The 26007-nt window shown below is 48.8% G+C and overlaps 1 protein-coding gene across 6 annotated transcripts in view; it reads left to right on the plus strand.

Moving 5' to 3' along the window:
- The window catches only part of hivep2a (HIVEP zinc finger 2a), a 37736-nt gene extending 15393 nt beyond the window's left edge, over positions 1–22343 (plus strand). For 5 of the 6 annotated variants that reach the window (XM_029849526.1, XM_029849525.1, XM_029849527.1 and 2 more), the window contains 13 exons: positions 9491–9560; positions 9653–10900; positions 11047–12914; positions 13052–13306; positions 13463–13631; positions 13854–13941; positions 14044–16044; positions 16355–16530; positions 16814–16915; positions 17786–18581; positions 18659–18749; positions 18985–19080; positions 19471–22343. In XM_029849526.1, the coding sequence (XP_029705386.1) occupies positions 9919–10900; positions 11047–12914; positions 13052–13306; positions 13463–13631; positions 13854–13941; positions 14044–16044; positions 16355–16530; positions 16814–16915; positions 17786–18581; positions 18659–18749; positions 18985–19080; positions 19471–20106 (7260 nt within the window). In that variant the 5' untranslated portion in view covers positions 9491–9560; positions 9653–9918 and the 3' untranslated portion in view covers positions 20107–22343. The remainder of the gene's footprint in view (positions 1–9490; positions 9561–9652; positions 10901–11046; positions 12915–13051; positions 13307–13462; positions 13632–13853; positions 13942–14043; positions 16045–16354; positions 16531–16813; positions 16916–17785; positions 18582–18658; positions 18750–18984; positions 19081–19470) is intronic. The other variant, XM_011611813.2, reaches the window with a different exon arrangement.
- Positions 22344–26007: the final 3664 nt, after the last annotated feature.

Below are 26007 nucleotides of genomic sequence, written 5' to 3' on the forward strand. Positions count from 1 at the left end.
GTTCAAGCAGCGGTAAATCCATCAGTGATGGAAGCAGAATGCAGATGGTTCTGGGTCTGTTTCAGGGTCTCATTTTACTGAACTGCTGAGTCCAGTTTGTGTCTGTAAATGCTTGCGAGAGGAGAACACTTTCATCTGAAGGATCTACGACAGAACCTCACACAGAACCTCTCTGAATCAGCCGTAACCTTCAGGGTTTCTGCTGAACAAGCAAAACGGCGTCATAATTATGGAGGTCCGCTGCTGGCTCAACCTTTATGAGGAGCGTCGTGTCATTTTATGTACCATTATAATGACACACACACACACACACACACACACACACACACACACACACACACACACACACTCATTATTTTTCATGAGGTAGTCTGACATTTGTGACCCAGTTTTGTCCAGTTGGTGGAGTGTTTCTCTATGAAGACCTGTGTAGCTAGCATTGCTAGCTTAAAAGCTTAAACTAAACCGTATATTTATGATTGCACAGGCATGGTGTTGTGCACGTTAAACTGTGCCACGGGTCCAGATATGACCAGCTGGAGCACTGGTTGAGATTCCAGTGTCAGTGTTAATGCAAATTGTCTTTGTTTCATGTGTCTGGATCTTTTCTTCCTCTAAAACTCCACAATCAAGAATGCAGCACTGGCACAACCAGCACGTGTTGAGCCAAAGTAATAAAACGCACACGTGTGTGTATGTTTGTGTCCCTGAGTGTGTGTGTGTGTGTGTGTATGTGTGTGTGTGTGTGCCTGAGTGTGTGTGTTACTATATTTCCCATCAACTGTGGTCATCCCATTCCCAGAATTAAGCAGTGATTCATTGGAATAAGCTGTTTGATGTCTGAAGACAAGGACGGGATCCTTCTGGTGGATCTACTGGTCCTTGGTCTGCAGATACACCTGCTCAGATTTAACAGCTTCACCACGTTGCCCTGGTGACACAGGATGATGATGATGGTGATGAGGATAATGATGATGGTTCCACCCTTCCTCTATTAGCCTGCTTCACGTCTTCACATCCTTTAGGGCCCCCATCCGTCCTGTCCTCAGTGGTCAAACTGTCTCCCCTGTGGTTGGACAGTGGCACTGCAAGATTCCCAAAAACATAACCAACAGCGGCGTGCAGTGAAGTCCACCTGTTCTCTTCTTCTCTGCATCTGAATGATGATGTTCTCCTGCAGTCACATTCAAAGATGAACCTTAATGAAGTCCTGCAACCTGAGCCACAGTTCCACAGTGAATGTTGTCCTTTTAGTGCTGCGAGGGAATCTTTACATCTGCATGGTAGTGATTATTGATCAGCTGATAGTTATCTGACCCCCCCCCCCCCCCCCCCACCACACACACACACATACATACACACACAAACTCCTCCTTCTCCTCCTCCTTCTCCTTCTCCTCTCCTCTACCTCCCCTTCACTCTACTTCTCCTCTCCTCTACCCCTCTCCTCTCCTCTCCTACCTATCCTATCCTCTACCTGTCCTCCCCCTTCTCCTCTCTCTTTACCCAGCCCCCCATCAGCAGGAGGGTCCCCCTACATGAGCCTGGTCCTGCTCAAGGTTTCTTCCTGTTAAAGGGGAGTTTTTCCTTGCCACTGTTGCTTGTCTGGGGTCAGGCCCTGGGATTCTGGAAAGCACCTTGGAACAATTTTGATTGTATAAGATGCTATATAAATAAAGATTGATTTGATTTGATTTGATGAAACTGGGCTTGTCTTCAGCACTTAGTCAGGTGTGTGTCACCTTCTCATGGACCAGTGGCCCTGCACACCCTCAGCAGGTGGCTCTGAAACACAGAACCATTCGGACCCCTCTGGCACTGTTTCCATGGCAGCAGTTGACAGCGGTGGCAGAAGAATGAGCGTCAGCGTTTCGGGAAGCTTCATGACTGTGAGGAGCACCTGCTCTTCCAGACGAGCTGAGCGCTGTTGTCAGCTGAGTTCGTACCTCTTGTGGGCTAGTTTTCTACAGCAGCCTCGCTTGTGCGGCGTCACACTCATTCTTCTCTTTTCTCTGCTCGCTCATGTGACTGGAACATTCCTCTGGGCTGACGGCACTGATGGTGCCTCGGCTCAAGAAAGAGGAAGAACAAGACTAGAGTTGGTCTCTAAATACCCAGAATGCCGCAGAAGTGTTGTTAAATGAACTAGCTGACATCAGGAGGAGAGGAAGAGGCTCATCCTTCAACACACCAGACTCCGCCCACTAGGCTGGAAGGAGAGAGAGTGTGTCTACGTGTGTGTGTGTGTGTGTGTGTGTGTGTGTGTGTGTGTGTGTGTGTGTGTGTGTGTGTGTGTGTGTGTGCACGTGCGTGCGTGCGTGTGTGAGCGCGTGTGTGTGTCTCACAGCATGTGTTTCCCATCTGGTTCCACCCAGTCCCACAACACTGACTTCATGCTGACCTCGTTCACTCGTCCTCTCTTTCCTTCTCTTTCAGTCTTTTCTCAGCAACACTCTCTCTCTCTCTCTCCATCCACTCTCAGTGTAACACACACCCTCCAGAGTGTGTGATGCTGTGATGTCACCAGCCGCCTCTCCTCCAGCTGGAGTCCACCAGCATGTCGTCATGGTCCATCTCTGAAGATAAACGTGGAATCAACAAGAACTTTTAGAACAACAATTCTCCTGGTTGTTTCCATGTGACTTCTTTCCTGAAACACACACACACACACACACACACACACACACACACACACACACACACACACACACACACACTGCTGTAATGATCCCTCTGTGATGGTTGCTCTGCTTGCCAGTACATTTCTGGACCTGAGTGGAATGAGCTCACTCTGCTGGCAGAGGAGCTTCTCGCTCGCCTGGAGGCTGAAACAGACGTTCAGACTGAACATAAATTGCTGCAGTAAATTATTGAATTTGGCGTCTGTAAGTTTAAGATAACTCCAGTTGGAGTTTCCACACGTACGGCCTGCAGACGAAAAGTCCTCCGGGCTGCTTGTGCTGCTCGTTGTGAGTGGAGGTCTGCACGAGGGTGATGATCTCACAGCGGTTGTGTCGAACATGAGAGCCACAGGTGGACTCTGATGTGTAGACAGCAGGAGCAGAAGCAGGCAGGAGGGTATGACTGACACGAACCACCTGGAGCCTTCCTCATTGTCAGCTGGAGGACAGCAGATGTTTATGGTCAGCTGGCTGATGTGCCAGGCTAACAGGCTAACAGTGAAGGTCTGGCGGTGTAGAAGGACCCTTTAGGCTGGCAGCATCCGTCTTCTTATGGACTCCCTCCCTGTCGGCCATCTCCCTCAGCACCATCATTCTCGCCATTTAACTTCCTGCCCCATAAATATTTGAACAGCCCCATTAGCAAGTGAGGTAATGGTAACACACGCAGCCCCACACACACTCAGGGAGGCGTCCATGTACGGCCTGACAGTCCTGTCAGAGCTCCGGGCCCCGGAGCTAAGAGGCTAATGAAGAGCCAAACAGGTCTAACGACTGTTCATTAAGGCAGAACCCAGATTAATTGGGAGGGGGCAGAGTTTGTTAATGAGTCGCATGCTTAATTTAAAGACCCCTGACAAAATGTCTAACTTTATCGAAGAAAAGGACTCAGGAAAGATTACTGGAGGAGGAGAAGGCAAAGTTGAGAGAGGGAGAGAGAAGGACCGATGCTAGAAAAACAGAGATCAAAACCACTAAAACCATCCTGAGCTGCTGCTACTGTGCTGGAACCAGAACCTGCTGAGTGACGTTGTCACCATGGACGGCTTGTGTGCTGCATTCACATGATAATGCCTGGAAACGATGTAGTGGCGCACCAGACCAATGGGTGGCGATGTTGGCGCTGATAATCTGCCTAGCAGTTAGCAGCAGTTAGCAGCACACGTGGCTCGGTCAGAGCTGTTATTGTTGGTGTTGGTGGTGTTGGTACATGTGTTACCTTTATCTAAAGGAGAAATGCGCAGCGCGTCACTAAAAACGGCGCTTCCTGTTTACACGCAAAGGCAATAATGTTTTCAAAGCCTTTGACTCTGGAAGCCATTTTCCAAAGACTGTGGATTCAGGCCTTCCAACACCATTGTCATGGAAACGAGAAGGGAAAACACAGTTAAACTATGGTTCCTCAGGCTCCAGCTGGAAACATCAGCTGTTTGATGTGAGTGACAGCAGCTAAGCTCACAAACACTCGGACTGTTCACAGCTTTGCAGCATGGAGGTGTGACGTCCTCAGAGCAGCCAAATGGGAAACTTCTGGAAAATTTTCCCGTCCACATTTGTGGCAACCAGATCGGAGAGCCCATAAGAGACAGCAGAGGGAGGAGGAGGAGGCCGTATTGCCAACAACCTCTTCAGTTGTTCCAATGGTTTCCTCATTGTTTGGGTTCATTTTTCATTGTCATTTTCTTTTTTCATTTAGACTTTGACAGTTCGCTGTATTTGGGCACATTTGAAATCTCATCTGGACTCTGGGCCACCTGAAAATGTGGGTCTGGTTGGTACCCTGGTGCAGATAGCTTACAGTGTGAATGCAAATGGGCTCTCCAACAAACCAGAGACAGGAAGACTGCTCCTGTGCTCTAGCCTATACGGACAATCGTCTTGTGTTGGTACCAAACAGGAGCTGCTCTGGTTTAGAGCATCTCTCAGGGTGCAAATCCAAAATTCTGTAAAGACACAACCCCCAGCCCCCACAGACCATGTGCTGGATGTTTTGATGTTCTCGTTCTCTCTCACACATACGCGCACAAATAAGCACACACACAGACATGCACGCACATACACACACACGCACACAGATGAAACATTGAGGCAGAAAATTCAGCATCTCGTGTTAATGGAGTTTTCCCACTGAGCCATCTGTGCTGCTGAGTTTGATTTAAATCTATAACACGATAGTCATCCTATCAAAGTGCGCGCAAACACACACACACACCTCCTACCTACCTGCTGCTATGTGGATGTGAGGGGACAGACTTATATCTGTGTGTGGGTTTAAAGTCAACACTGTGTGTGTGTGTGTGTGTGTGTGTGTGTGTGTGCGTGTGTGTGTGTGTGTGTGTGTGTGTGTGTGTGTGTAAACTATACATTTTATGTGCAAAGTGAGGACATTTTTTCTGCTGGGTGTGGTTGAAGGTTCAGGTAAGCAGTTGTGTTGACTGTTGATTAAAGGTCATCATTAATTGTAGGTGGTCCCTGGGGTCACACAAGTTCTGCTCCTGCACAGAGATAAGACAGAGTTTTCAGCCTTGGTGAGTGTGAAGGCTTCTGCTGTGAAAATGTCCTGCAGGGACCATGGTTCCTGAGAGGAACATGAAGTCAGCCCGAGCTACCTGCAAGCACCTCATCATTTAATGAGAGAAGAAAAGTTCTCCAGGAGCGTTCAGGGGTACTGATAGAAGCAGCTCCTCCTAGTCATGACTCCAATCAAGGCTTTTGGAGGTGTTTTACACTGAATGAAACACTCTGGCCAAGGGCCAGAGATAGGATCAGCCTGAGCTTGGGGAACCTTAGGAGGAACTTTTAGTGGATGTTAAAAGCTTCTAAAATGAAGGTCAAGTCACTTGGATCCATGGCCCCTCTGTCTGTCCATGTTGCTTCCTCATGCAATTTTTTTGCAAACTGTTGTGGAAAATGTAATGAAGAGGAACACACAAACACATATACACTCACACACACACACACACACGCACACACACACACACACACACACACACACACACACACACACACACACACAGACAGGGCTCAGTAATAGTTTCAAGGCTAGTCCAGCAGCTCTGTGGAAAATATGACTGTTCTCTTTTCCACTGGCAATTTACACCAACAGGACGCCTGTTTTTCTCCTCCTCCTCCTCCTCCTCCTCCTCCTACTCCTGCTCCTTCACCTTGTCTCTCTCTCCATCTTTTTCCATGTTTCTCCCTCAGTGTTGTTCCTCAGCAGCTCTGTAGGTTTACTCTGTGTTTCTGTACATATGCCAGCATGGAGAACATAGAATTCTTTAACAGCCATAACTGTTGCTGTCATCTCATCTTTCCCTGTGTGTTTGTGTGTGTGTGTGTGTGTGTGTTCTCTTGGACGATGGTCCCACCGATGACCTAGTCTGTGATGTCATCCTTTCCTACTGGGTATCTGCGGTCGTCTACATGAGGCCTGCACCCAGTCATCAGTTCATGTCTTCAGAGCTTTCACGTCTGTCGCGAATCACAGCTGGGACATCCCTGTCAGCCACCTCACTTCCTGTCAGCTGACTCCTGTTTCCAGTCAGATGCTGAGGGCTTCAGATTTTTAAGCAGAGCTGGACTGAATCGGTCTTCAAGAACAAATGTTACGGAGTCTTCAAATTCAGAAAACAGACTTTCAAATTAAAAGCACCGCAGGAGCTTCAGCGAGGTCCAGTTTTTGGTGCGTAAGTCATATTAAAAAGAGAATATGAAAAACTAATCTGGTCCTGGTTTGAGGTTCTCAGGTTCTCACTTCCTTTTCTGGGAGTTCAGTCAAGAGTCAGAAACACGTCTTGTTTGTTCATCTGGAATTGTGGAATATGTGAGATTTTATGGACCAATTAAACTGCATCTGCACCTCTGCTGTAAACCTGTTGGCTTCATTTGAACAGGTTGTCAGCATTTTCCACGTTGTTTTTTTGACCCCCAAAAATCCCTGTTGAAACCCCCCTGCTCACCTCCAGGGCCCTCAGGGGACAGATTTGCTGCTGAGAGAGACGATGGTTGGCTGCTTGTTCCAGGTTTGTGAAGGAAAGTGTAGCTCTGGAGGTCAGCGAGGGCTGCAGCCTCTTCTCAGCCTTTTTCTGCCCTGAGCAGCCTGAAACAGCTCAGGGTTACCAAAGTGCTGTTTATGTCACATGACCCCTCTTGAGTCCCAGGAGGGCTCTGTAGGTGAGCGCTCACGGCTCTTCCAGGCCTGAAAGACCTTCTCTTGGTATTTATTCTTATCCGTTATATTTGAGCCTTGCCTGTTTTTCTTAGCTGCTTGTCTAGCTCTGGTCAACTATACATTTATTTATTGATTTGTATTAATAATTGTAATTATTAATGATTTTATTATTTTATCAGCTTGATGGAATTGATGGAGTGTGTGAATGGGTGAGAGTGTGTAGTTCATTGAAAATGAGGGGTGGTTTGATTCTCGCGCTGCAGCGGCGAGTTCTCTTGTGGATCTGAGCCTTTATTACAGCAGAATCAGAATGGTAACCTTGGCACAGCAACAACTTCCTTCTCCCACATACACACACACACACACACACACACACACATCCTGTGCTTCCACCTCCCACACATGTGCTGTTTTCACTCCTTATGACAGAAATAACAAGTAGCCTGATTGAGTTCTGCTGTACTGCAGATCTCTCTCTCTCTCTGTGTGTGTATGTGTGTGTGAGTGTGTGTGTGTGTGTGTGTGTGTGTGTGTGTGGTGGGATCAGGTCCAGGCAGGTTTATTAGCCATTTCTGCAGTGTTGGCCTGAGAACTCGGAGAATGGAAAATAACAGTGGAAGACTCACAAGAGTTATTCAAAAGTGTCCTGGATCTCTCTCTCTCTCACACACACACACACACACTGCAGAGCAGCTTATTGTTCCAGTAAGTTCTAGTTCCCTCCAGGTATAACAAAGGTGGTGTTTTTGATGTGTGTGGTTTTAGTCCAGTTGGGGCCAAACTGAGCAGAGCCAAATAACAAACAGGCTGCCAAGTGCCCCCTGTAACTCCGCCCATCTCCACCTCTCTGCCTCTACAAAGTGGTTAATCACTGAATGGAAACCATTAGTAACATGTTTAAATAATTCACACGCCGTCTGACCACCCTAAAGTACCTGAATACTGGACTGAGCTCTCAGAAATATGAGCCATGTGTGTTTGTGTGTGTGTGGGGGGGTGTTCTTTAAGAGCTCATTATAGTTTTAAACTTAGTCCATTCTTGTTTCAGCTACTTGTGTCCTCCTTGGTAATTCCTACTTCCTAGTTTAGCATCTTTTCTTACCACCTTGCTCCCTAATCTGAATCACACATACCCAACACTTTCTCTTGCTCCCTCGTACACATGGCCACCCTGACCTTGCAGCTGATTGTGGTCCAGACTCGTGTCGGACTTCCTGTCTCTGGGTTGGTGCTGAAGCTGCTGAATGGTTGCTGCTTGCAGAGGCAGTGGATGACTTATATAAAGCTTTATTCATACATGCCTTGACAGTTCCTGTGCGTAGGAGAGACGCAGCCTTTGGTGTTGATGAGCGTGGGGAGTGTGTGAAGCAGTTGTGCGCGCGCGTGCATGCGTGTGTGTGTGTGTCTGTGTGTGTGGGCTGGCAGAGGGCAGGAAGAGACATACAAGTTGTAGGCAAGTCAGAACAGCGAGAGGCTTCACTCAGGTAAAAATAGAAAAGCGTTCACATTTGAAAGGCAGAGGGACTTCAAGAGGTAGAGGAAACTGGTGGTGCTGGTGGTTTTACCATGAGTTTGTCCTGGGTCCCCACGGCTCAGCTCCGTCTTTATCAGTGGTACCATAAACCCTCCAAATTATCCAGTTTGAAGGCACTTTTCTATCTGTCAGGGTGAGACACAGGGGCACAGAGTTGGAGGGAACAGAGGTTCATGTGACTCACAATAGGTCATGGGTGCATGTTATGTAACAGTTCTGCATAGTTGGCATCACAACCTTATTGAATACCTTATTTTATATAATTGAATGTACATTTTCTCTGAATCAGGGGAGTTCTTTCTTCAATTCTGGATGCATTCTTCCACTCTTAACACCATGGAAAATAAAAATATCACCCAGGTCTGACACAACATCACTCAGAATGCAGCATGTTTGCTTTAAATGCTATTTATAGACCATCGGACCCCCAGACGCACACGTCATTGCTTACAGAACCAACGCTGCTTTGTGTGTATGTTGCAATCAGAGCAGAGAGGAGGTTGTTTAAAGCCGCAGATGATGAACTACAAAGCAAAGTTGCAACTTCAGCAGGTGTTTGCGAGGCTGCTGTGTTTCCTCTGTCAGGTGTCGCTGCGGTTAAGATACGTTAACAGCAGAAACAAACACCTTCTGTGTCCACAGCCCTGTTTGCTCTGCAGTTGCAACCCTGCAGGGTCTGCCAACACCGTCTGTGTGTTCCTGTTCTATTTCTGTTGCCCTCCTGTTTGCTTTTTGAACAAGCACATGTCCTGTTGGATGGCAGACGGACACCCAGAGAGGAAGTAACGGTGCTGCACGGCTCTGCCGGCTGCTCTTTCACTTGGCCCGCTCGGACACCTACACGCGTTATGACACGCCAGACGTCACTTCCACAAAGCTATTTATAAACCTTTGTATCTTTTGAGGAGCAGCGTTGGTTCGCTGTGCATCAGTGATTCACTGAGTGGGAGGAGGGAGGAGAAAGGGAGTAGTCAAAGAACAGATGGATTCTAGCAAGAACAGATGATACCTTTTTTCACACATTTGCTGATTTTCTGCTCAGTTTAAATTCACTTGAAGAGACTTTCTTCATTGTTTATGGATAAAGTATTTGTTGTTCTGCAGCTCTTCTACTGAAAAAACTGGATCAGGACAGAAACTGACGCTACATGGATTTCCACTGAGACAAAAATGAGTATGTTGTCAAACTTGTTTTTCCTGAAATCATCAAATCCACCCTGACAGTTAATCAAGTCATCAGATATGTTTTCATCCCACTTTCTCTAGATCACTCGAGCCACTGGACAGAAAATTAGCACATGACAACGTTGGAGTGTTTACGACATGGCAGAAAGAGGGAACCATTTCTTATGACCGGCATATTTCCGACCTCAAAGTCCGTCTATGTCACCAATGTGTGTCTGAACTTGTCTGAGTGGGTCACTGGTTCAGCTATCATGCCCAAGAATTCAGGAAGCCTTTAACTCTCCAGATCCCTCCCCTCCCAACGCTCCCACCACCCACTTTTCATCCCACTCTCCAAATTTCACAAGATGGAGCCTCGTGAATCGGGTACAACCGGGCACAAATGCTCCAACAAGGAACCAGTAAAGGAGAAGATGTCATTGCAAAGAAAGTGGGCATCTGAACCTGCAAACCCCAAACAAAGCACTTTTGCTGACCTTGAGGCTAAAAAACAGGAAAGTTTACCAAGTGGTGCCACTGGGGGCTTACCACCACAGCAGAATTACGACTTCACAGGACACTCTGGAAAGATGCTTTCTGTGTCAATCGGAGCGATGGGAAGCTCAGCATCTCAAGATCCCCAAGGGCCTTTTGCTCAGGGGTTCCCACGTGGATACTCCTACCAGCTTGGCCAGCCATACCCTCAGCACCCCCAAAGTGAGCGCTTCCTCTCAGGAGCCAAACCTCAGCCCGGTCTCGAGCCTCATGCCTGGCCATTTGCTGGCCAGTTACCCTCTGAGGAACTGTATTCAGTAGGACACCCAGTACACACACACCCTCATGGGGCTTGCTCAGGGAGGTTTCCACGCCAAAAATCTCCCAGTTTACCAAGCTCATTTGATAAATATCCTCAGTCAGGCTCCGAACCGGCAGAGGAAGGCTACAGCAAAAAAGACCAGAAGCCAAAAAAGCCTGGTAAGTACATCTGCCACTACTGTGGTCGAGCCTGTGCTAAGCCCAGTGTCCTGAAGAAACACATTCGCTCACATACTGGAGAGAGGCCCTATCCTTGTATACCCTGTGGCTTCTCTTTTAAAACCAAGAGCAACCTTTATAAGCATCGCAAATCCCATGCTCATGCCATCAAGGCCGGAATCGTACCATTTACAGAGCTACCTGTGGCCCGCTCTGGGGACATGGACCAGGCTTCCCTAATAGGTGAAACTGAGGTACATTCAGATGGAGACCAGAGTACTGACACAGATGAGGAGGGTATGGATGGCTCCACCATGCTGATGGACAAAGATAGTGGGATTCCACAGATCTCCTTTGAAGTTGATAGGAGTGCAGGTAATTACACATAAAATGTCATGTTGAAATGTACATTCTTTTGTTTATTTTGCTGAGTAATGCACATTGTTTTGTGATGCATTGATGACCAGTTATGCAGCTTTGGTAATTGTCCTTGAAATATAAAACCTGTACCATGCTCACAGGCAGTGTGGAGCCTGCATATGCTGATTCAGCTGAAGACCTGCCTGCGGGCTCCATGAAGGTGCCTATTCTGATTGTCCCCAAGCCGGGAGGAGTCCCTTCTGCAGGGCTGGAGTGTCCACCCTTTCAGGACATAAAAGGTTCACACCACATGTTGGCCTCACAGGCTGGCAGAGCACATTCACTGGATGAGTCCCCCACAATCAAGCAACGTTTGGCACTAAGGCTGAATGACAAGAAAGGCCAAGCCCTGGAGTCAGTCATGTCCCAGTCTCTCAACCTTCTAAGTCCTCATAGCAAAGGCAGCACAGACTCTGGCTACTTTTCACGTTCTGAGAGTGCAGAACAGCAGATCAGCCCTCCCAATAGTAACATCAAGACATATGAAGAGATAATGTTTGGTCGAACTTGGTACTACAGACCCAACTCGAGATCTAGACAGTCTATCACAGTTGGCATGGCAGGGGCAGGCCCCAGTGCCTTTGGTAGCTTAAAACATCCAGGTGCTGTTCTCAAAATTGGTAAAATGGGAGAAGATCATATCTGTTTCAGAGGGGATTTAGGAGTCTCTGGAGAACCCAAGCAGAATCCCACAGGACCTTGTCAAAGTAGTACAGGGCTTCTGGAGCCTCCATCAGAATCTGGGCTTCTTATCAGGACAAACTCCCTGCCATCATCCTCCCCTTCTAACCTGAGTGTTCCAACAGGAATTCGAGGCAGTCACTCTTTTGATGAGATGATGACATCGAATGATGTGTTTTACCCACCACGAAGACTCACGAGACAGACCGCATTTGAACATCCATCAAATGAAACCCATGTAATAGAGGCTGAGGGATACGGACTTATACCCAAGAATGTGGCTTCATCCCTGGTTATGAAGATTGGTGAGCGCAGCCCGGCAGGCCCAGAGCATATTGCCTTTGGCCCTTACGGTACAAAAATTAGTCTATCAGAAATTGCCACAAGAAAAAGAAGGAAGGAAAAAAGTGATGGAGATGAAGAAGACAGTCCTGGGAACTGTGACAGTAGCTGCAGTGGCTCTGTGGAGATGATTGGAGACTATGAGTTTAAACATGGTAGTTTTGATGGATCAAGGGCCACCCCGACAGGGAAGGGCTCGCTACAGAGTGCAGACAGTTTTGATACCTGTGCCAGTATGGGCTCCGAAGACATTGCACTGTTCGCTGACTCTGAGGGCAGGAAGTCAGGTGGGAATGTCATATCAGTCATCCAGCACACCAACTCCCTCAGCCGGCCAAATTCCTTTGAAAAGTCCGAGTCCTTTGAGCAGCCAGGATATCAAGCATCAGATAAAGCTCCATCCAGCCAGTTCTCTGAGCAGTCTGACACCGATGTCTTTGAAGACACTTTAAGTCCTGAATCAGCCCTACTGAGGACAGAGGGCATGGACCCACAGCCACAGAGTGAGAGTGACCAGGCTTCCCTCTCATCCTCCTCAGCCGCTGCCTCACCTGGACAGCCATATCACATCCCACACAAACTAGTCCGGCAACCCAATATCCAGGTTCCTGAAATCAGAGTGACTGAGGAGCCAGACAAGCCTGAGAAAGATACAGAAGCACCACTGACCAAGGAACCAGAGAAGCAGCAGCAACATGTGGAGGATTTCCAGCTTCCACAGAGGAGCGACACCCTTTCTCAAATGCCATCAGAAAAACTCCCACCCAAGAAGAAGCGCCTGCGGCTGACAGATATGGAACACTCATCGGGAGAATCGAGCTTTGAATCCACATGCACCAGCCTTTCCCGAAGCCCGAGTCAGGAGAGCAACCTGTCCCACTCCTCCTCCTTCTCCATGTCTTTTGACAGAGATGAAGGGCTGAAGTCTATCTCGCCCACTAAACAGGTGAGTGGTCATAAGCCAGTTTACACAGTATAGTTAATTTCTGTGTCCTGAAGATGATAGAGGAACAGACTTTAGCTTCTTCCTCATCGTCATGTTGTATTTAATCCCAATCTGAAGTTCTGTGCCTCTGTCAACAGGACGACGCAGCAGTGTTCAGCGGTCCTAAACAGTCCGAGTTCCTGACTGTGCCGGGCAGTGGTCACGCCAGCCACCAGCAGAGAGAGATGAGGAGGTCATCATCTGAACAGGCGCCATGCACACTGCTGCCAGAGTTGACTGACATACGAAGCAAGTCCTTTGACTGTGGAAGTTTGCCCTCATCCAGGCAGGGAGAGATATACTGCAGTGCCTCTGCGATGAAGGAGCGCCGGCGGGGGTATCTTGTCCGTCAGGTACTAGAAAAGCTCCCCACTTGAACAGCTATACGTAGTTAAACTTTTGAGCTCTTGAGTTCTAAGTTCTTGCAGCTGGAACATGTGTCTTTATTTTGTCTCAGTAAAATGAAACTTTACCATCGTCCCTTCTGTGCTCATGCTTTCATTGGACAGCCTTCACTAAGTGTTTATCCGGAGGCAGTCACTCAGGAACCAGGACTTCCTGAGCTGTCTATTAAAAAGGAACGAGTAGAACACGGGGCATGGCACGCTTCAGCAGAATCCCCCCATGGCAGTAGTGATCTGTCCTGCAGGGCCAAGAGAGGAGTCAGTAGCATTGGTGGTAAGTCTTTCCTCACAATGATATCAGTTTATTTATTTAGATTAAGTGTAAAAGGCACCATGTAGAATAGTTAACATTTGATGCATTGGACTAGAGTTAGCTCAGAGATATTTTATAGGTTAAAGTACGTGATTAGTTCTTCTCAAGAGTGATTCTGTGTCCACAATTGGACACACAGGACTTGTTGTTGATTTTAAAGAATGGGATTCTGGTTCTGTTCAGGTGTAGGAGCTTATCAACAGCACCACCAGCCTTTTCTCCAGCAGAGTACGAGTGAAGACAGCTTACAGGATCAGCCTCTACACAGCAGGTACTGAAGGCTTTGATAAGAGGTCATATCAAGGCCTTATGTACCGGTAGTTCCTTCACTCTGTACCCAACATTTCTCTCAACATGAAACATCTTTCCACAGTAGGTCTGAGCAGCATCGCCTGCAGAGCCAGACTTCGTCATCAGAGGGAGAGCATCCAGGTCATGAGCTAATGAAGAAAGAACTGATCCAACAGTACCAAAGTGGTTCCTCCTTCCCTTCTTTCCAGCAGACTGGACTAGCTTGGAGTCAGGAGGTCAGTCAGACATCCAGACAGCAGCCTTCCCCTCAGGCTCAGCAGCAACTACAAAAACTTCAGATTAGATCATCAGGCAGCCTTCCTGGTCCCCCAGCGAGCAAACAAGTGCTCCATTCGCTGCCACAACCGCATGAACGACAGAGACACGATGGAAAATCCGAAATTCCGAATTCACAGACCTACTCAGCCTCTTTCTCATCTCGGGCCTCTCCCCAGTCCCAGCAACAACAGCTCAATTTTGCATCTGTCTCCTTAAAAAACTCCCATCCTTTCTCCACCACCCCTCCTCTCCTTCTGCAGCAGATCCAACCTGTCTTTGCTACCCAGAACCTTGGCTCTCAGACCTCTATGCCTGGTATATTGGTTCCTGTGCGTATCCAAACACATGTGCCAACATTTGGGAGTGTTATGTACACTAGCGTTAGTCAGCTTGTAACCACTAAGGGCAGTTGGTCACAGGGCCTCATGTCAGTCAGGTCAGGAATGGCTGAAAATATCCCAGCAGACACTGTAAGTGCTGGCAAAGCATCTGGAGGAGGTGGAGGCGGAGGTGGGGCAAGTTTAAACTTGCAGCACTTCCTGGGTCAGACCGATAGTGCAGCTCTGTGTCACCCACGCTGGAAGAGTCCAAATTCAGCTTCAGAGCAGCAGCTAAACACAGGGATTCCGTTGTCGTTAACATCAGGAACCATATCCGCCACGGACGCCTCGGGATCTGGCATGGGGGGTGGCAAGCGCATGCTATCCCCAACTAGCTCCCTGGAGCGCTTTATTGAAACAAAGCAGCAGAAAAGAGTGAAGGAGGAGAGAATGTATGGGCAGATATTGAAGGAGATGAGCGCTGTGGAGTTGAGTGGACCTGACAGGTGTAGCAGCTCTGAAAAGCTGCCAGGTCGAGAGCAGCCAGGCCATCTGCAGGATGAAGACTCCATGGATGATTCTGAAAAGATGGCCTCCTCAGCTCCTCTAGGCTTTTTGCCTGCTGCCACCAAGATTGCTGTTCCTGTGCGTTCATCTGCGCCTCATCTCCCTGATGTTCCCCGGCCTGAAAGCTTCACTCCTCCACTCCAGATCGTCACCGAGCGTTTCCCTGCTTCAGGAGGCTGGGTCACACCAGAGGAGCCTTGTGTGGAGGACTTAGAGGGAGAGCCCGATGGGAACCCCCAGTCCACCATGTCCTCGAATGACAAAGAGGCTGACAGCACAAAGCAGGATGTCCTCAGCAAAGCGACTGTTAGCATGCTGGTTCAAATAGCTGCTAACCAAAGCTCAGGGTTATCCAGACTGGGCCAGACACTTCTGGTAACTGATGTGGCTGACGTTCAGCAATTTTTCCAGTTCCCAAGCCTGCGCACCATGAGCAGGGTCAGCTGGTGCTTTCTGAACTACACGAAGCCGAACAGCAGCCATGCTGCCGTGCACAGCTCCGTCTATAGTTCTTGGTGCGTGAGCTCATACAACCCCAACCCTCTCAACCTCAGCACCAAGGCAACATTGGCCCTGCTCAGGTCCAAACAGAGGAGGAACTCTGATTTAATCTACACGCCAGCAACCATCTCACCTCCCAGCTCTGGAAAACTGGTGTCATCTGTAGCCTGGAAGCTTAGGTTTGATCAGGTACGTGCGTCCATGAGACGCAGGTCTGGAGAAAACGCTGTCATAACCATCTGCTCCTCCGTGCCACAGCTAAAACCTGAGCTCATGCCAGTTGATGTCAGTCATTTTGGGAGGAAGGGGAAGGGTGTGGCGTCCTGGGAGCATTCAAAGGAGGAGCAGGAAGAGAAGGAGACGTCGGCCAAGCAGCCCGGCACCGAACCCAGTCGCATCAAGATCTTTGAAGGAGGGTAAGTCCATCATACACACTTGAGTCGTTTGATTGACCGGGCAGCATTTTCAAGAGCTGCTTCTAAATCAGTTCTGGAGCTGATCCAGATTCATGTTCTCTTCTGTCACCTATGTGGGGTCCTGAAGCACCTGTAGTAGCTGCAGGGTTTTTTACTCATTGTCCCTTTAATTCATTAAAGGGACAGTTCACCCAAAATCACACCTTTGTGTCTTCTTACACCTTTTTAAAGGCATTGAATAACGGCAGAATATGGTGATTCACTGCAGATGCATAAAGATGGAACCATGGGGTTTTATCTGTTGTTGCAGGTACAAATCCAATGAGGACTACGTCTATGTCCGTGGCCGCGGCAGAGGGAAGTACATCTGTGAGGAATGTGGCATCCGCTGTAAGAAACCCAGCATGCTGAAGAAACACATCCGCACCCACACGGACGTCCGACCTTACGTCTGCAAGTTCTGTAACTTTGCCTTCAAAACCAAAGGTGGGAATTCTGGCATTTCTCTGTCTGAATGACCATTAACACAGAGTTAGCAGCAGCAGCACAGACATCAGGCTGGAACCTGGAACCTGTAACCCTCCCTCACAAAGAAAGGGAGGGTTACAGGTTCACACAGACCACTCGAACCCAGCCTGCTCATTGTTAAACACCATGATGGACAAATAAGACGTCATTGGTCGATTCTTGTCATGTGATGCTGATGTCAAGGCTGCCAGATGAGTTCTATGTGAACCCCACACATTAAGATATCTGTCTGTGTGTGCAGGAAACCTGACGAAGCACATGAAGTCGAAGGCTCATATGAAAAAGTGTCTGGAGTTGGGCGTCTCCATGTCCTCAGTTGAGGACAACGAGGCAGATGAAGGAGGTAGGAAATGCACGCACACACACACACACACACACACACACACACACACACACACACACACACGTCATCCATTAAACCAATATTTGGATGGATGATTTTGTTTAGCTAATATTATGGGTGTGTGAATGGTTTCTATGGCTTCCAGCTAAAGCTACAAGAGTATTTTAGCATTTAGGCATTTTAGCTCATCCTCCACAGTCTGAAAACCTGTCTGTTTGGAAATGATGCACAGGCCAACACTCATCTGCTGCTTTCCTGATTGGCGAAACATTTCTATTTGTCTAGGTCCTGTAATTAGTGGTAAACTGACAGGATGTTAAAGAAAACTGGGAACATTTACTGTGTGTGTGTGTGTGTGTGTGTGTGTGTGTGTGTGGCAGCAGCAACAACTGTATAAGACATAAATATTTGTGGTTTAGTGAGAAACTGTTGGACAGAAGTGGTTCTGTGTTATTGGATCTGATTGGGCCTACATGTAGTTCACTAGCTCCAAGTGGTTCCAAATGCTGCTCCTGCTAACGTCTCCTTCAGGCTGAAATCTTCTTGTTTGGTTCAGAGTTTGTCAGAGACAGGATGAATGTAGCCTAAAAATGACCATTAAGGGAACATACAGTAGAAACAATGTTTAGTCCGAGACCCTCATCATCAGAATCTGAAGGTTCTTGACCAGCTCGGCTCCGTGACTCCAGCTCTGCTCTGCAGGCTGTTCATGATGGAGATGCAACAAAATTGAAGAGGGCGGCAAATAAGACCTCTTCACTGAATTAAAAACCAGGCTCTGGCGTAGAACTGCTGCTTCAGACTAGTTAGAACCTTCAGGTAGAACAACGACAATTTATGCTGATGAGCTTCATCTTTCTTTTTCTCCAGATGTTGGGGAGGAAGGTCAGCGGGCTGAGCGGTCCTCCAGAGCAGCCCTGATGGAGCACCAGTTTTCAGATGCTGAAGACTCTGAGGGAGCAGAAGAGGATGGTGATGATGTGGATGATGACGATGATGAGGAGGAGGACTATGATGGTGACTCCACCCCCAAGACTCGTTCCCGCTCCACCAGCCCTCAGCCTTATTCGCTGCCGTCCCTGTCCATCACAGCAGTGGCCTCCTCCCAGCCCCATCCTCACCTGGCTTGTGACCTCATTGGGAACAACAAGCCACCGTTTTTTGGCTACTTCACCACAGTGCCGAGCATCCGGATCACACCACAGGCTCCACCCACTGATCCAGCTGGGAGGGTTGGTGGTGGAGGACCACCCTCCTCCAGCTCCTCCTGTATGGATGAAGACTTCCCTGTCGCCTCCCCTGACCTCTCCTATGCCTCCTCCCGTCTCTCATCGCCAGGATTGGACCACTCCAGCTGCCCCTCCCCCATCTCTCCTTCATCATCACCCTCAGCTCATCGATACCTCTCCCTCCATCCTGACCCCCACGCTGGCCACCTCTCGCCTCGGCGGGACCTTTCTCCTCTGCGCCACATCTCCCCAAAGAGGGACCTGGGAGTGGCGGGCGGATATCGGCGAGATCTGTCTCCGAGGAGAGGACCCCTCTCCCTGCTGTCCCCAGCTGGGAGGGACTACAAACGCGACCTGTCCCCACGAGGCCGCCACAGGGGGCTGATCCGACCCGTCTCCCCTCGGAGAGGACTGTACAGTCATCTTCGTCACCACAGGTTTTTAAAGACGCTTCCTTTAAAATCGTTTTCTTGTTTGTGGCTGACTCAGTTTAAGTGTCGCGTCGTGTTGTCAGCCCGCAGAGCCGCTCCCGGACGCTCAGGCTGGGTCAGCAGGCGGACCAGGACCCCGTGGGCCATCACAGGGGCAGCACAGACATGGAGACGGTGAGACCAATCAATATTTAGAGAAGCTGAAGTGATTTCAGGGTTGTTTGAGGTTACGGCTGCTCTTCTGCTTTGGAGGAAAGGGAACAATAGAAAGTGTGAGGATGTCTGACAGCTGGAGAACGAGTCAGACACCTTTGAAGGCCCAGACTAAATGAAGCAGCAGCTTCTCACATCTGTTTCAGTCACATGATATTTGTAACTTAAGACTGAGTTTTTCTCATATTTGTCTCAGAATCACTCAGACTTGCCGTTACCATGGAAACAGGACCAGGACAGCCCACCTCCCCAGGTCCTCTTCAGTCACCTCCCACTCCACTCTCAGAAGCAGGTCAGTAATAATAGCTGCCCGATAGCCGCCCTCTCACCTCTCCTAAGATTGGGGGCTGAAAATGACCGACTCCCAATCGTCCCGGCTCCCCATTGCCACCTAGCACCTTAGGCAGGATCTGGTAGGGCTGGGATTTGAACCCAGACCCCCCCCACATTAACGAGAAGGCTGTAACTAATACGCTATCCCGCAGCTCCAGGCAGGTTCTTTCCTGGAGGTGGCGGTGTGACCCATCTGGCGGGGTACCAGTTAGGGATCTGAGATTGGGGGGAATGAGGGGGGGGGGGTTGTTGAGATGATGCATTCAGGTTCTGAAGGATTTACTGCCGTAGATTTATAAAATGTGACTCACCACATGATCAGACGTGTGACTCAGAGTTTGTGTTCCAGGTGCATTCGCCGTTCCCCATGATCCCTATTGGAGGGATCCAGATGGTACACTCCCTCCCCACGTCTGTCCCCACCCCCCTGAGCCAGCATGGGGCGCTGCTGGTGTCCCACCTGGAGCTTCAGAACAGCCCTTCAGAGGATTCTTCAACCAGTGAGGCCACCTTCCCTCAGGTGGAAGGAGGGCGAGAAAGTCAGGGGAGTCAACCTTCATCTCAGGGGGGAGGGGGAGCGGGAGGGGGCGCTGAAGGGGGAGCAGGAGCACAGCTGGAACAGGAGGAGAGCATCCACACCTGCACCAAGGCTATCGCTTCACTCTGCATCCGCTCAGAGGAACGCTCGGATCGAGGAGGAAGAGGAGCCAGAACTTCATCTTCCCCTCCTGCCTTGTCCCCCGACTCCCAACCACACCAGTGCTCGCCGCCGCCGCCGCCACACTCTTCGCCATCTCCACCACAGCACTTTAGCGGCCTGGAGCTGAGGCCTCCATACCCCCCAACCTCGACACCCCCCCACACCTCCGTCTGCGCCCTCAGCACCCCATCTGAAAACCACCACCGATCAACAGCGCCTAAATCCCCAAAGCCAGAGAGAGATGGCGAGGAAGAAAGCACGCGGCGGCTCAGAGAAGCGCCGTAGAGCCACAAAACACGTCTGTTTGGATCAGAAGGGACGGAAGTTTTTGCACATTCAGTTGATGGAAACTGTCGCGTAAACCCGACTGACATGAAGACAAAGTGCTGGTTTCAGCTTCCAGCCAGGCCGTGTCCCCCCCCCCCCCGAACACGGTTCGACACAGACTAAAATGGTACGTCCGTAAAAAGAAAGAGACGGCGATGCGTGTGCCTTTTCTTTCAGACTGTAAACCCTCACGTTCCTGCCTGACCCCTGACCTCTGACCCCAGCTCTGTAATAAATGCCCCCCCCCCCTCCTTTTCTTTTCAGACACCTTAAAGTCTTGAGACGCGATGTGAAGTTATGGAAATTATTACGTACGGTTGCACTAAAACATATTTTTATATGAGTGAAAATGGCTTTTTTGTGTACAGCAACAATTCTATTATACTATTTATTATTGTTACCATGTTTCATAAACTGTACATTTTTCTTCTTAAATGTCGTGGATGCGTTTTTCTATGTAAAGCATGGGTTTTTAGCTCTGGTGTGCATTATGGCGAGGACATGTAACCTGTAATATAGCTTTGTATGTTAGACATATTTATATGCCCTCAGCTTGGAGGTATATACACATAGAAGTACGTTTTGGAGGACTATTTAACCAGCGTATGAATACATTCACTCTATCAGCATATGTATCTGCACATAACCTTTAGAATGAACTCATGGTAAGGTCGTAGTTTGCGTGTATGTTGAATCTGCTCAGCTTTGCCTGCTTGTGTTTGCAGTTGTTTTTTAAACCAGGCCCAGGTTTTTCTCCCTTCAATGTATCGTTTTCGCATTCTGCTCGGCGGCATGTTTGACTCCGCCCCCACCTTGATCCATCGCACACGAACATCTATCTTGCGTCATCTACTTTTCTTCAACATTGGTCAGAACTTGAAAACATTCCAGTCTTTGTACATATGAACACCCGCTTGTGCTGCCGAGGCGCTGCGGCAGGTCTGAGCCACCGCCGCCTTTGAGCTGCCAACGGCGGATGTGGGAGAAACGTCAGACTACAACTGGTTTCTGTTCATAACTGTTCATAATGAAAATTTAGTCCATCCATCATCTACACATGTGCAGGGAACAGCCAAGGTTAGCCTCCTTCTCCAGAAAATCCACTTAGCTGTCGGGACATGCAGGACGACGTTAGCAACACATTTCATAATCAAATATTGGACAAATGCAGGCAAACCACCAGACAACACACATCTTATGCTAAAATTTGGCTACCTCCTTGGTCATGTTACTTTTTGTATCAACTCCCACCAGATGGCTAACTGCTGTCACGTCTATGCTAATATCACCTGACCTGACCTGTGACCTGAGCTCAGGCTCCTCTCTGAAGGGTCATGTGACTCCTTTATTCATGTTTGTCTCAAACGTTAGCTAAGCGATTCAATGCTAATGGCTATGATAGTACTTTAGCATCGTGTTGCTCTAAATTATTTTTGATGAGTTTTGATAGAACACAGTTGTACAAATTCCTCCCGACGTTTGAGTTTCGCTCACTGGGAGGTCAGGTGATGCGTGAACATGGCGAAGGCGATCAACCTACACACCCATGAATCTTACGGCATTATTTCTGCAGACACGCACACAAAACCTGTCGGACAAAAGCACCTTATTGTTGTGTCTGAACTTTAATGTTCCTGGGGAACTTAAAGAACCGCTCTGCGCTCTGAGCCCCAAACATGTGTTAATACATTTAACAGTCGTGACATTGAGGCTTCCTGTGCTGCTTTGATCCTTTGATGTTTGCTCCTCCCACTCTCCTGGAGAGTGGTGTAGCTTAGCAATATTAATCAGAACTCTGCTCACCAGCAGTGAGAGTTTGTTACAGAGCAACAATCAGCAAATGGACAAAGGCAGGAGAAGCTGAGGGAGAAGTCAGACGCGACTCTTCTTCTCTTCCCAGATTTGAGTCTGTATCCGTGTAGATTCCACCTTTATATTCTCTTACTCATCACCACTTTTTCTATTCTCCCTCTTTTATGATGTCTTTAGCTGAAATATTTCTCTTTCAAAGCACAAGTCATTGTTGGACATGACAACCATATAAACGAAAAAGGGCAAAAAAGGCCAACGTGCATCTAAAAGGGTAAATATTGTGATGTTTTATGAAATGAACACAAATATCATGTATGAACCAACCAGGAAGTGCAGTTGAAGTGGAAAATGATTGTTTTCAAATAAACATGAATGGAATCATTTCTGCTGTGATTATTCTGATTTCTTCAGCGAGATTAGCGTCATGTTAGCAACACAGCTAATGACCAGAGCAAGAGGACTTCCTGTTGACCCATGAGCCTGGGCAGACAGGCCTCCTCTGGCCTTCAGGGTTCTAACCCCGTCAGACTGGTCATTGGTTTCACCAACATCAGGGATTGTTTTGATGATTGGCTCGAGTCCAAAAATCTGTAATAATGCAAACCAGGTTATCAAAGTCAAACAACAAACCTGCTGTCAAAACAAGTTTGGGTGACAAAAGGAATCAAACTGGGAAAAACAGATCCAAACTGGGAGAGAGAAAAAAACCCATCATTGTTTAATGTCACATGGTCTGCCTGTCAATCAAACACCGTGACATCAGAATAGTTTCTCTGGTGGGTGTGGCCGTGTGTGGTGGGTGTGGCCGTGTGTGGTGGGTGTGGCAGTTCTGACCAGTAATTCATGGTTACTTCCACGCTCTTTCCTCTGGTGTTACCACCTCTCCAACGTTGGTCCCACACACATCCAACCGTCTCCTCTGGCTGTTGGCACTGACACAATTGGTTGGTGTCATTCTGTCTGTGAGTCTGTGAGTCCTGCTGCCTGTAATAGACCATGATCAAACAGAGGTATTTTAATCCTGATTAAACACACTTCCCCTGAGCCCAGAGAGAGAGGGTGTGTGTGTGTGAGAGAGAGAGAGGGAGTGTGTGACAGAGAGAGAGGAGGTGTGTGTGGGTGTGTGTGAGAGGGGGGGGGTGTGAGATGGTGTGTATGTGTGTGAGAGAGAGGGTGTGTTTGTGTGTGTGTGTGCATGTGTGTGTGAGAGAGAGAGAGAAGGTGTGCGTGTGGGTGTGGGTGTGTGAGAGAGAGGGTGTGTTTGTGTGTTTGTGTGTGTGTGTGTGTGTGTGTGTGCATGTGTGTGAGAGAGAGAGAGGAGGTGTGTGTGGGTGTGTGTGAGGGGGGGGTGTGAGATGGTGTGTGTGTGTGTGAGAGAGAGGGTGTGTATGTGTGTGTGAGAGAGAGAGGGTGTGTTTGTGTGTGTGTGTGTGTGCATGTGTGTGTGAGAGAGAGAGAAGGTGTGCGTGTAGGTGTGTGTGTGTGTGTGTGAGAGAGGGTGTGTTTGTGTGTGTGTGTGTGTGTGTGTGAGAGAGAGAGACGGTGTGTGTGTAGGTGTGTGTGTGAGAGAGAGGGTGTGTTTGTGTGTGTGTGTGGGCATGTGTGTGTGAGAGAGAGAGAAGGTGTGCGTGTAGGTGTGTGTGTGTGAGAGAGAGAGGGTGTGTTTGTGTGTGTGTGTGTGTGTGCATGTGTGTGTGTGTGAGAGAGAGAGAGAGAGAGAGAGAGAGAGAGAGAGAGAGAGAAGGTGTGCATGTAGGTGTGTGTGAGAGAGAGGGGGTGTGTGTGGGAGATGGTGTGTATGTATGTGGGAGAGAGAGAGAAGGTGTGTAAGAGACAGTTGTGTGTGTGTGCATGAGTGTGAGAGAAAGGGTGTGCATGAGAGAGAAGGTGTGTGAGAAAGAGAGAGAGTGTGTGTGAGGGGATGTGTTTGAGAGAGGCAGAGAGGGTGTGTTTGTGTGTGTGTGAGAGAGAGTGTGTGGGAGAGAGGGTGGGTGTGTTTTGTGTGGGAGAGAGGGCAGGTGTCTAAGAGGGTGTGTGAAGGAGAGGGTGTATTTGCGAGAGAGGGTGTGTGTGTGTGAGAGGGTATGTGTGTGTGTGAGTGTGAGAGAGAGAGAGTAGGGAGAGAGTGTGTGAGAGTGTGTTTGTGAGTGTGAGTGAGAGAGAGGGTGTGTATATGTGTTTGAGAGAGAGAGTGTGTGTGTGTGTGAGTGTATTTGTGAAGGTGTGTGTGTGAGAGAGAGAGTGTGTGAGGGTGTGTGTGTGTGTGAGAGAGAGGGAGTGTGTGTGGGAGACAGCGAGAAAGAGAGGGTGTGTGAGAGAGAGAAGGTGTGTGTGTTTGAGAGAGAGAGAGGGAGGAGGTGTGTGTTTGAGAGAGAGAGGGCGTGTGTGTGAGTGTGTGTGTGCATGTGTGTGAGAGAGGGTATATATGTGTGTGTGAGTGTATTTGTGAAAGTGTGTTTGTGAAGGTGTGTGTGAGAGGCAGAGAGGGTGTGTGTGATGTGGTCATTTCAGTCTGTATCTGAGCATCTTTATGTTCCTTATAGGATCTTTCCATCTATTTGTCTGTCCCAGACTAGCTCAGCTTTAGCCGTGTGCTAACAGCTGCTACAGTAAAGGAGGGGCTCTGTTGGTCTGTCCTGAACTGATCCGTGGGTCACGTGACCACAGGGATATAACCCAGAGTTTTTCACACGCCAGCACGCTACCGTAATATTAAACAAATCAACACTGAAGGTGGACAACCCTCCTTAGCAACCGTAACCAAGAAGTCTGTGTTTCTGACATGCTACATATTAAGGACCACATTACATGTTTCACTATCACAATAAGGACATTTCTGTGAAGGGAGGACAACTTGTTTAGTCCTGAGGACAATTACAGCTGGGTTTAACAACGGGTTCATTGAGATGGTTCATTCTCAGAGTTGGGGTAGATCATATCCTCAAAAAGATAGGTCTAGGGTGAATGTGTTCTTTTCCATCTTGACTTTTGAAAGAGGAAATTTAGAGCAAAGGAAAAACAAAGGAAATAAAGAGCAGGTGTGTAGCAGTGCTGCCCCCTGATGTCGGCGGTGACGCAGCTGTTGTGAAGGGAGGAGAGAAAAGAGATCGGCTCATCAAGAGGAGATGATGCCACATTTAACGGGGATCATCCACAGCCCACAGCTCAACTCTTCCAGCAATCAAACTAATGACTGTCAACATCTGCTGGAACCTGACAGGAAAAATACCAGCCCGTATCTCCGGGTCCCCAGACTGGTCGGCCACTTTGGCAGAGAAATCCCGCCCTAGGTGCACAGGACAAATTAGCACCCACGACAGACAATCGGCCACCGGGTTAGCTTTTCCAGCTACATGCCGAATGTCGTCGTGAACTCCAAGACTGCCGCAAAGGTGACGCTGCTGACGCGCAGACCAAGGCTCCGACACCTTTGACATAGCGAATGTCAGAGGTTTGTGGTCGACATAAGCCGTGAAAGATCGGCCAAGCAGAAAACGAAAATGACGCGTAGCCAGGTACAACGTGAGTAACTCCCGGTCAAAAACGCTGTATTTTCGCTCATTGTCCTGGAGCTTGCGGCTGAAAAATGCGAGAGGCTGCCATGCACCACTCACACTTCACCACCGCCCCGACGGCCACATCTGACGCGTCAGTCGTCAAAGCGAAGGCCGCCCGAGGTGCCGGATGGGCCAACAGTGTGGCGTTGGCTAAGGCAGACTTGGCCCCCTCAAAAGCCTGGACCCACAAAGGTGAGGTCACGCAATACCGAGTCCATCAGCCGCTGAAAGGTCTGTGCTGCCCCCTTCAGGCCAAAGGGCATGCGCAGGAACTCAAAAAGCCCAAACGAGGTAATCACCGCAGTCTTGGGCACATCCTTGGCACACACCAGAACCTGATGATAGCCACGCACCATGTCTACTTTGGAGAAAATGGTAGTGCCTGCCAAGCGAACAGAAAAATCCTGTATGTGCGGAAGGGGGTAATGATCATGGGCTGTGATGTTGTTAAGACGACGAAAATCGCCACACGGCCTCCAAGTGCCATCCG

The sequence above is a fragment of the Takifugu rubripes genome, chromosome 16 (genome assembly GCF_901000725.2).
Source record: "Takifugu rubripes chromosome 16, fTakRub1.2, whole genome shotgun sequence".
In the NCBI taxonomy this organism is placed as follows: domain Eukaryota; kingdom Metazoa; phylum Chordata; class Actinopteri; order Tetraodontiformes; family Tetraodontidae; genus Takifugu; species Takifugu rubripes.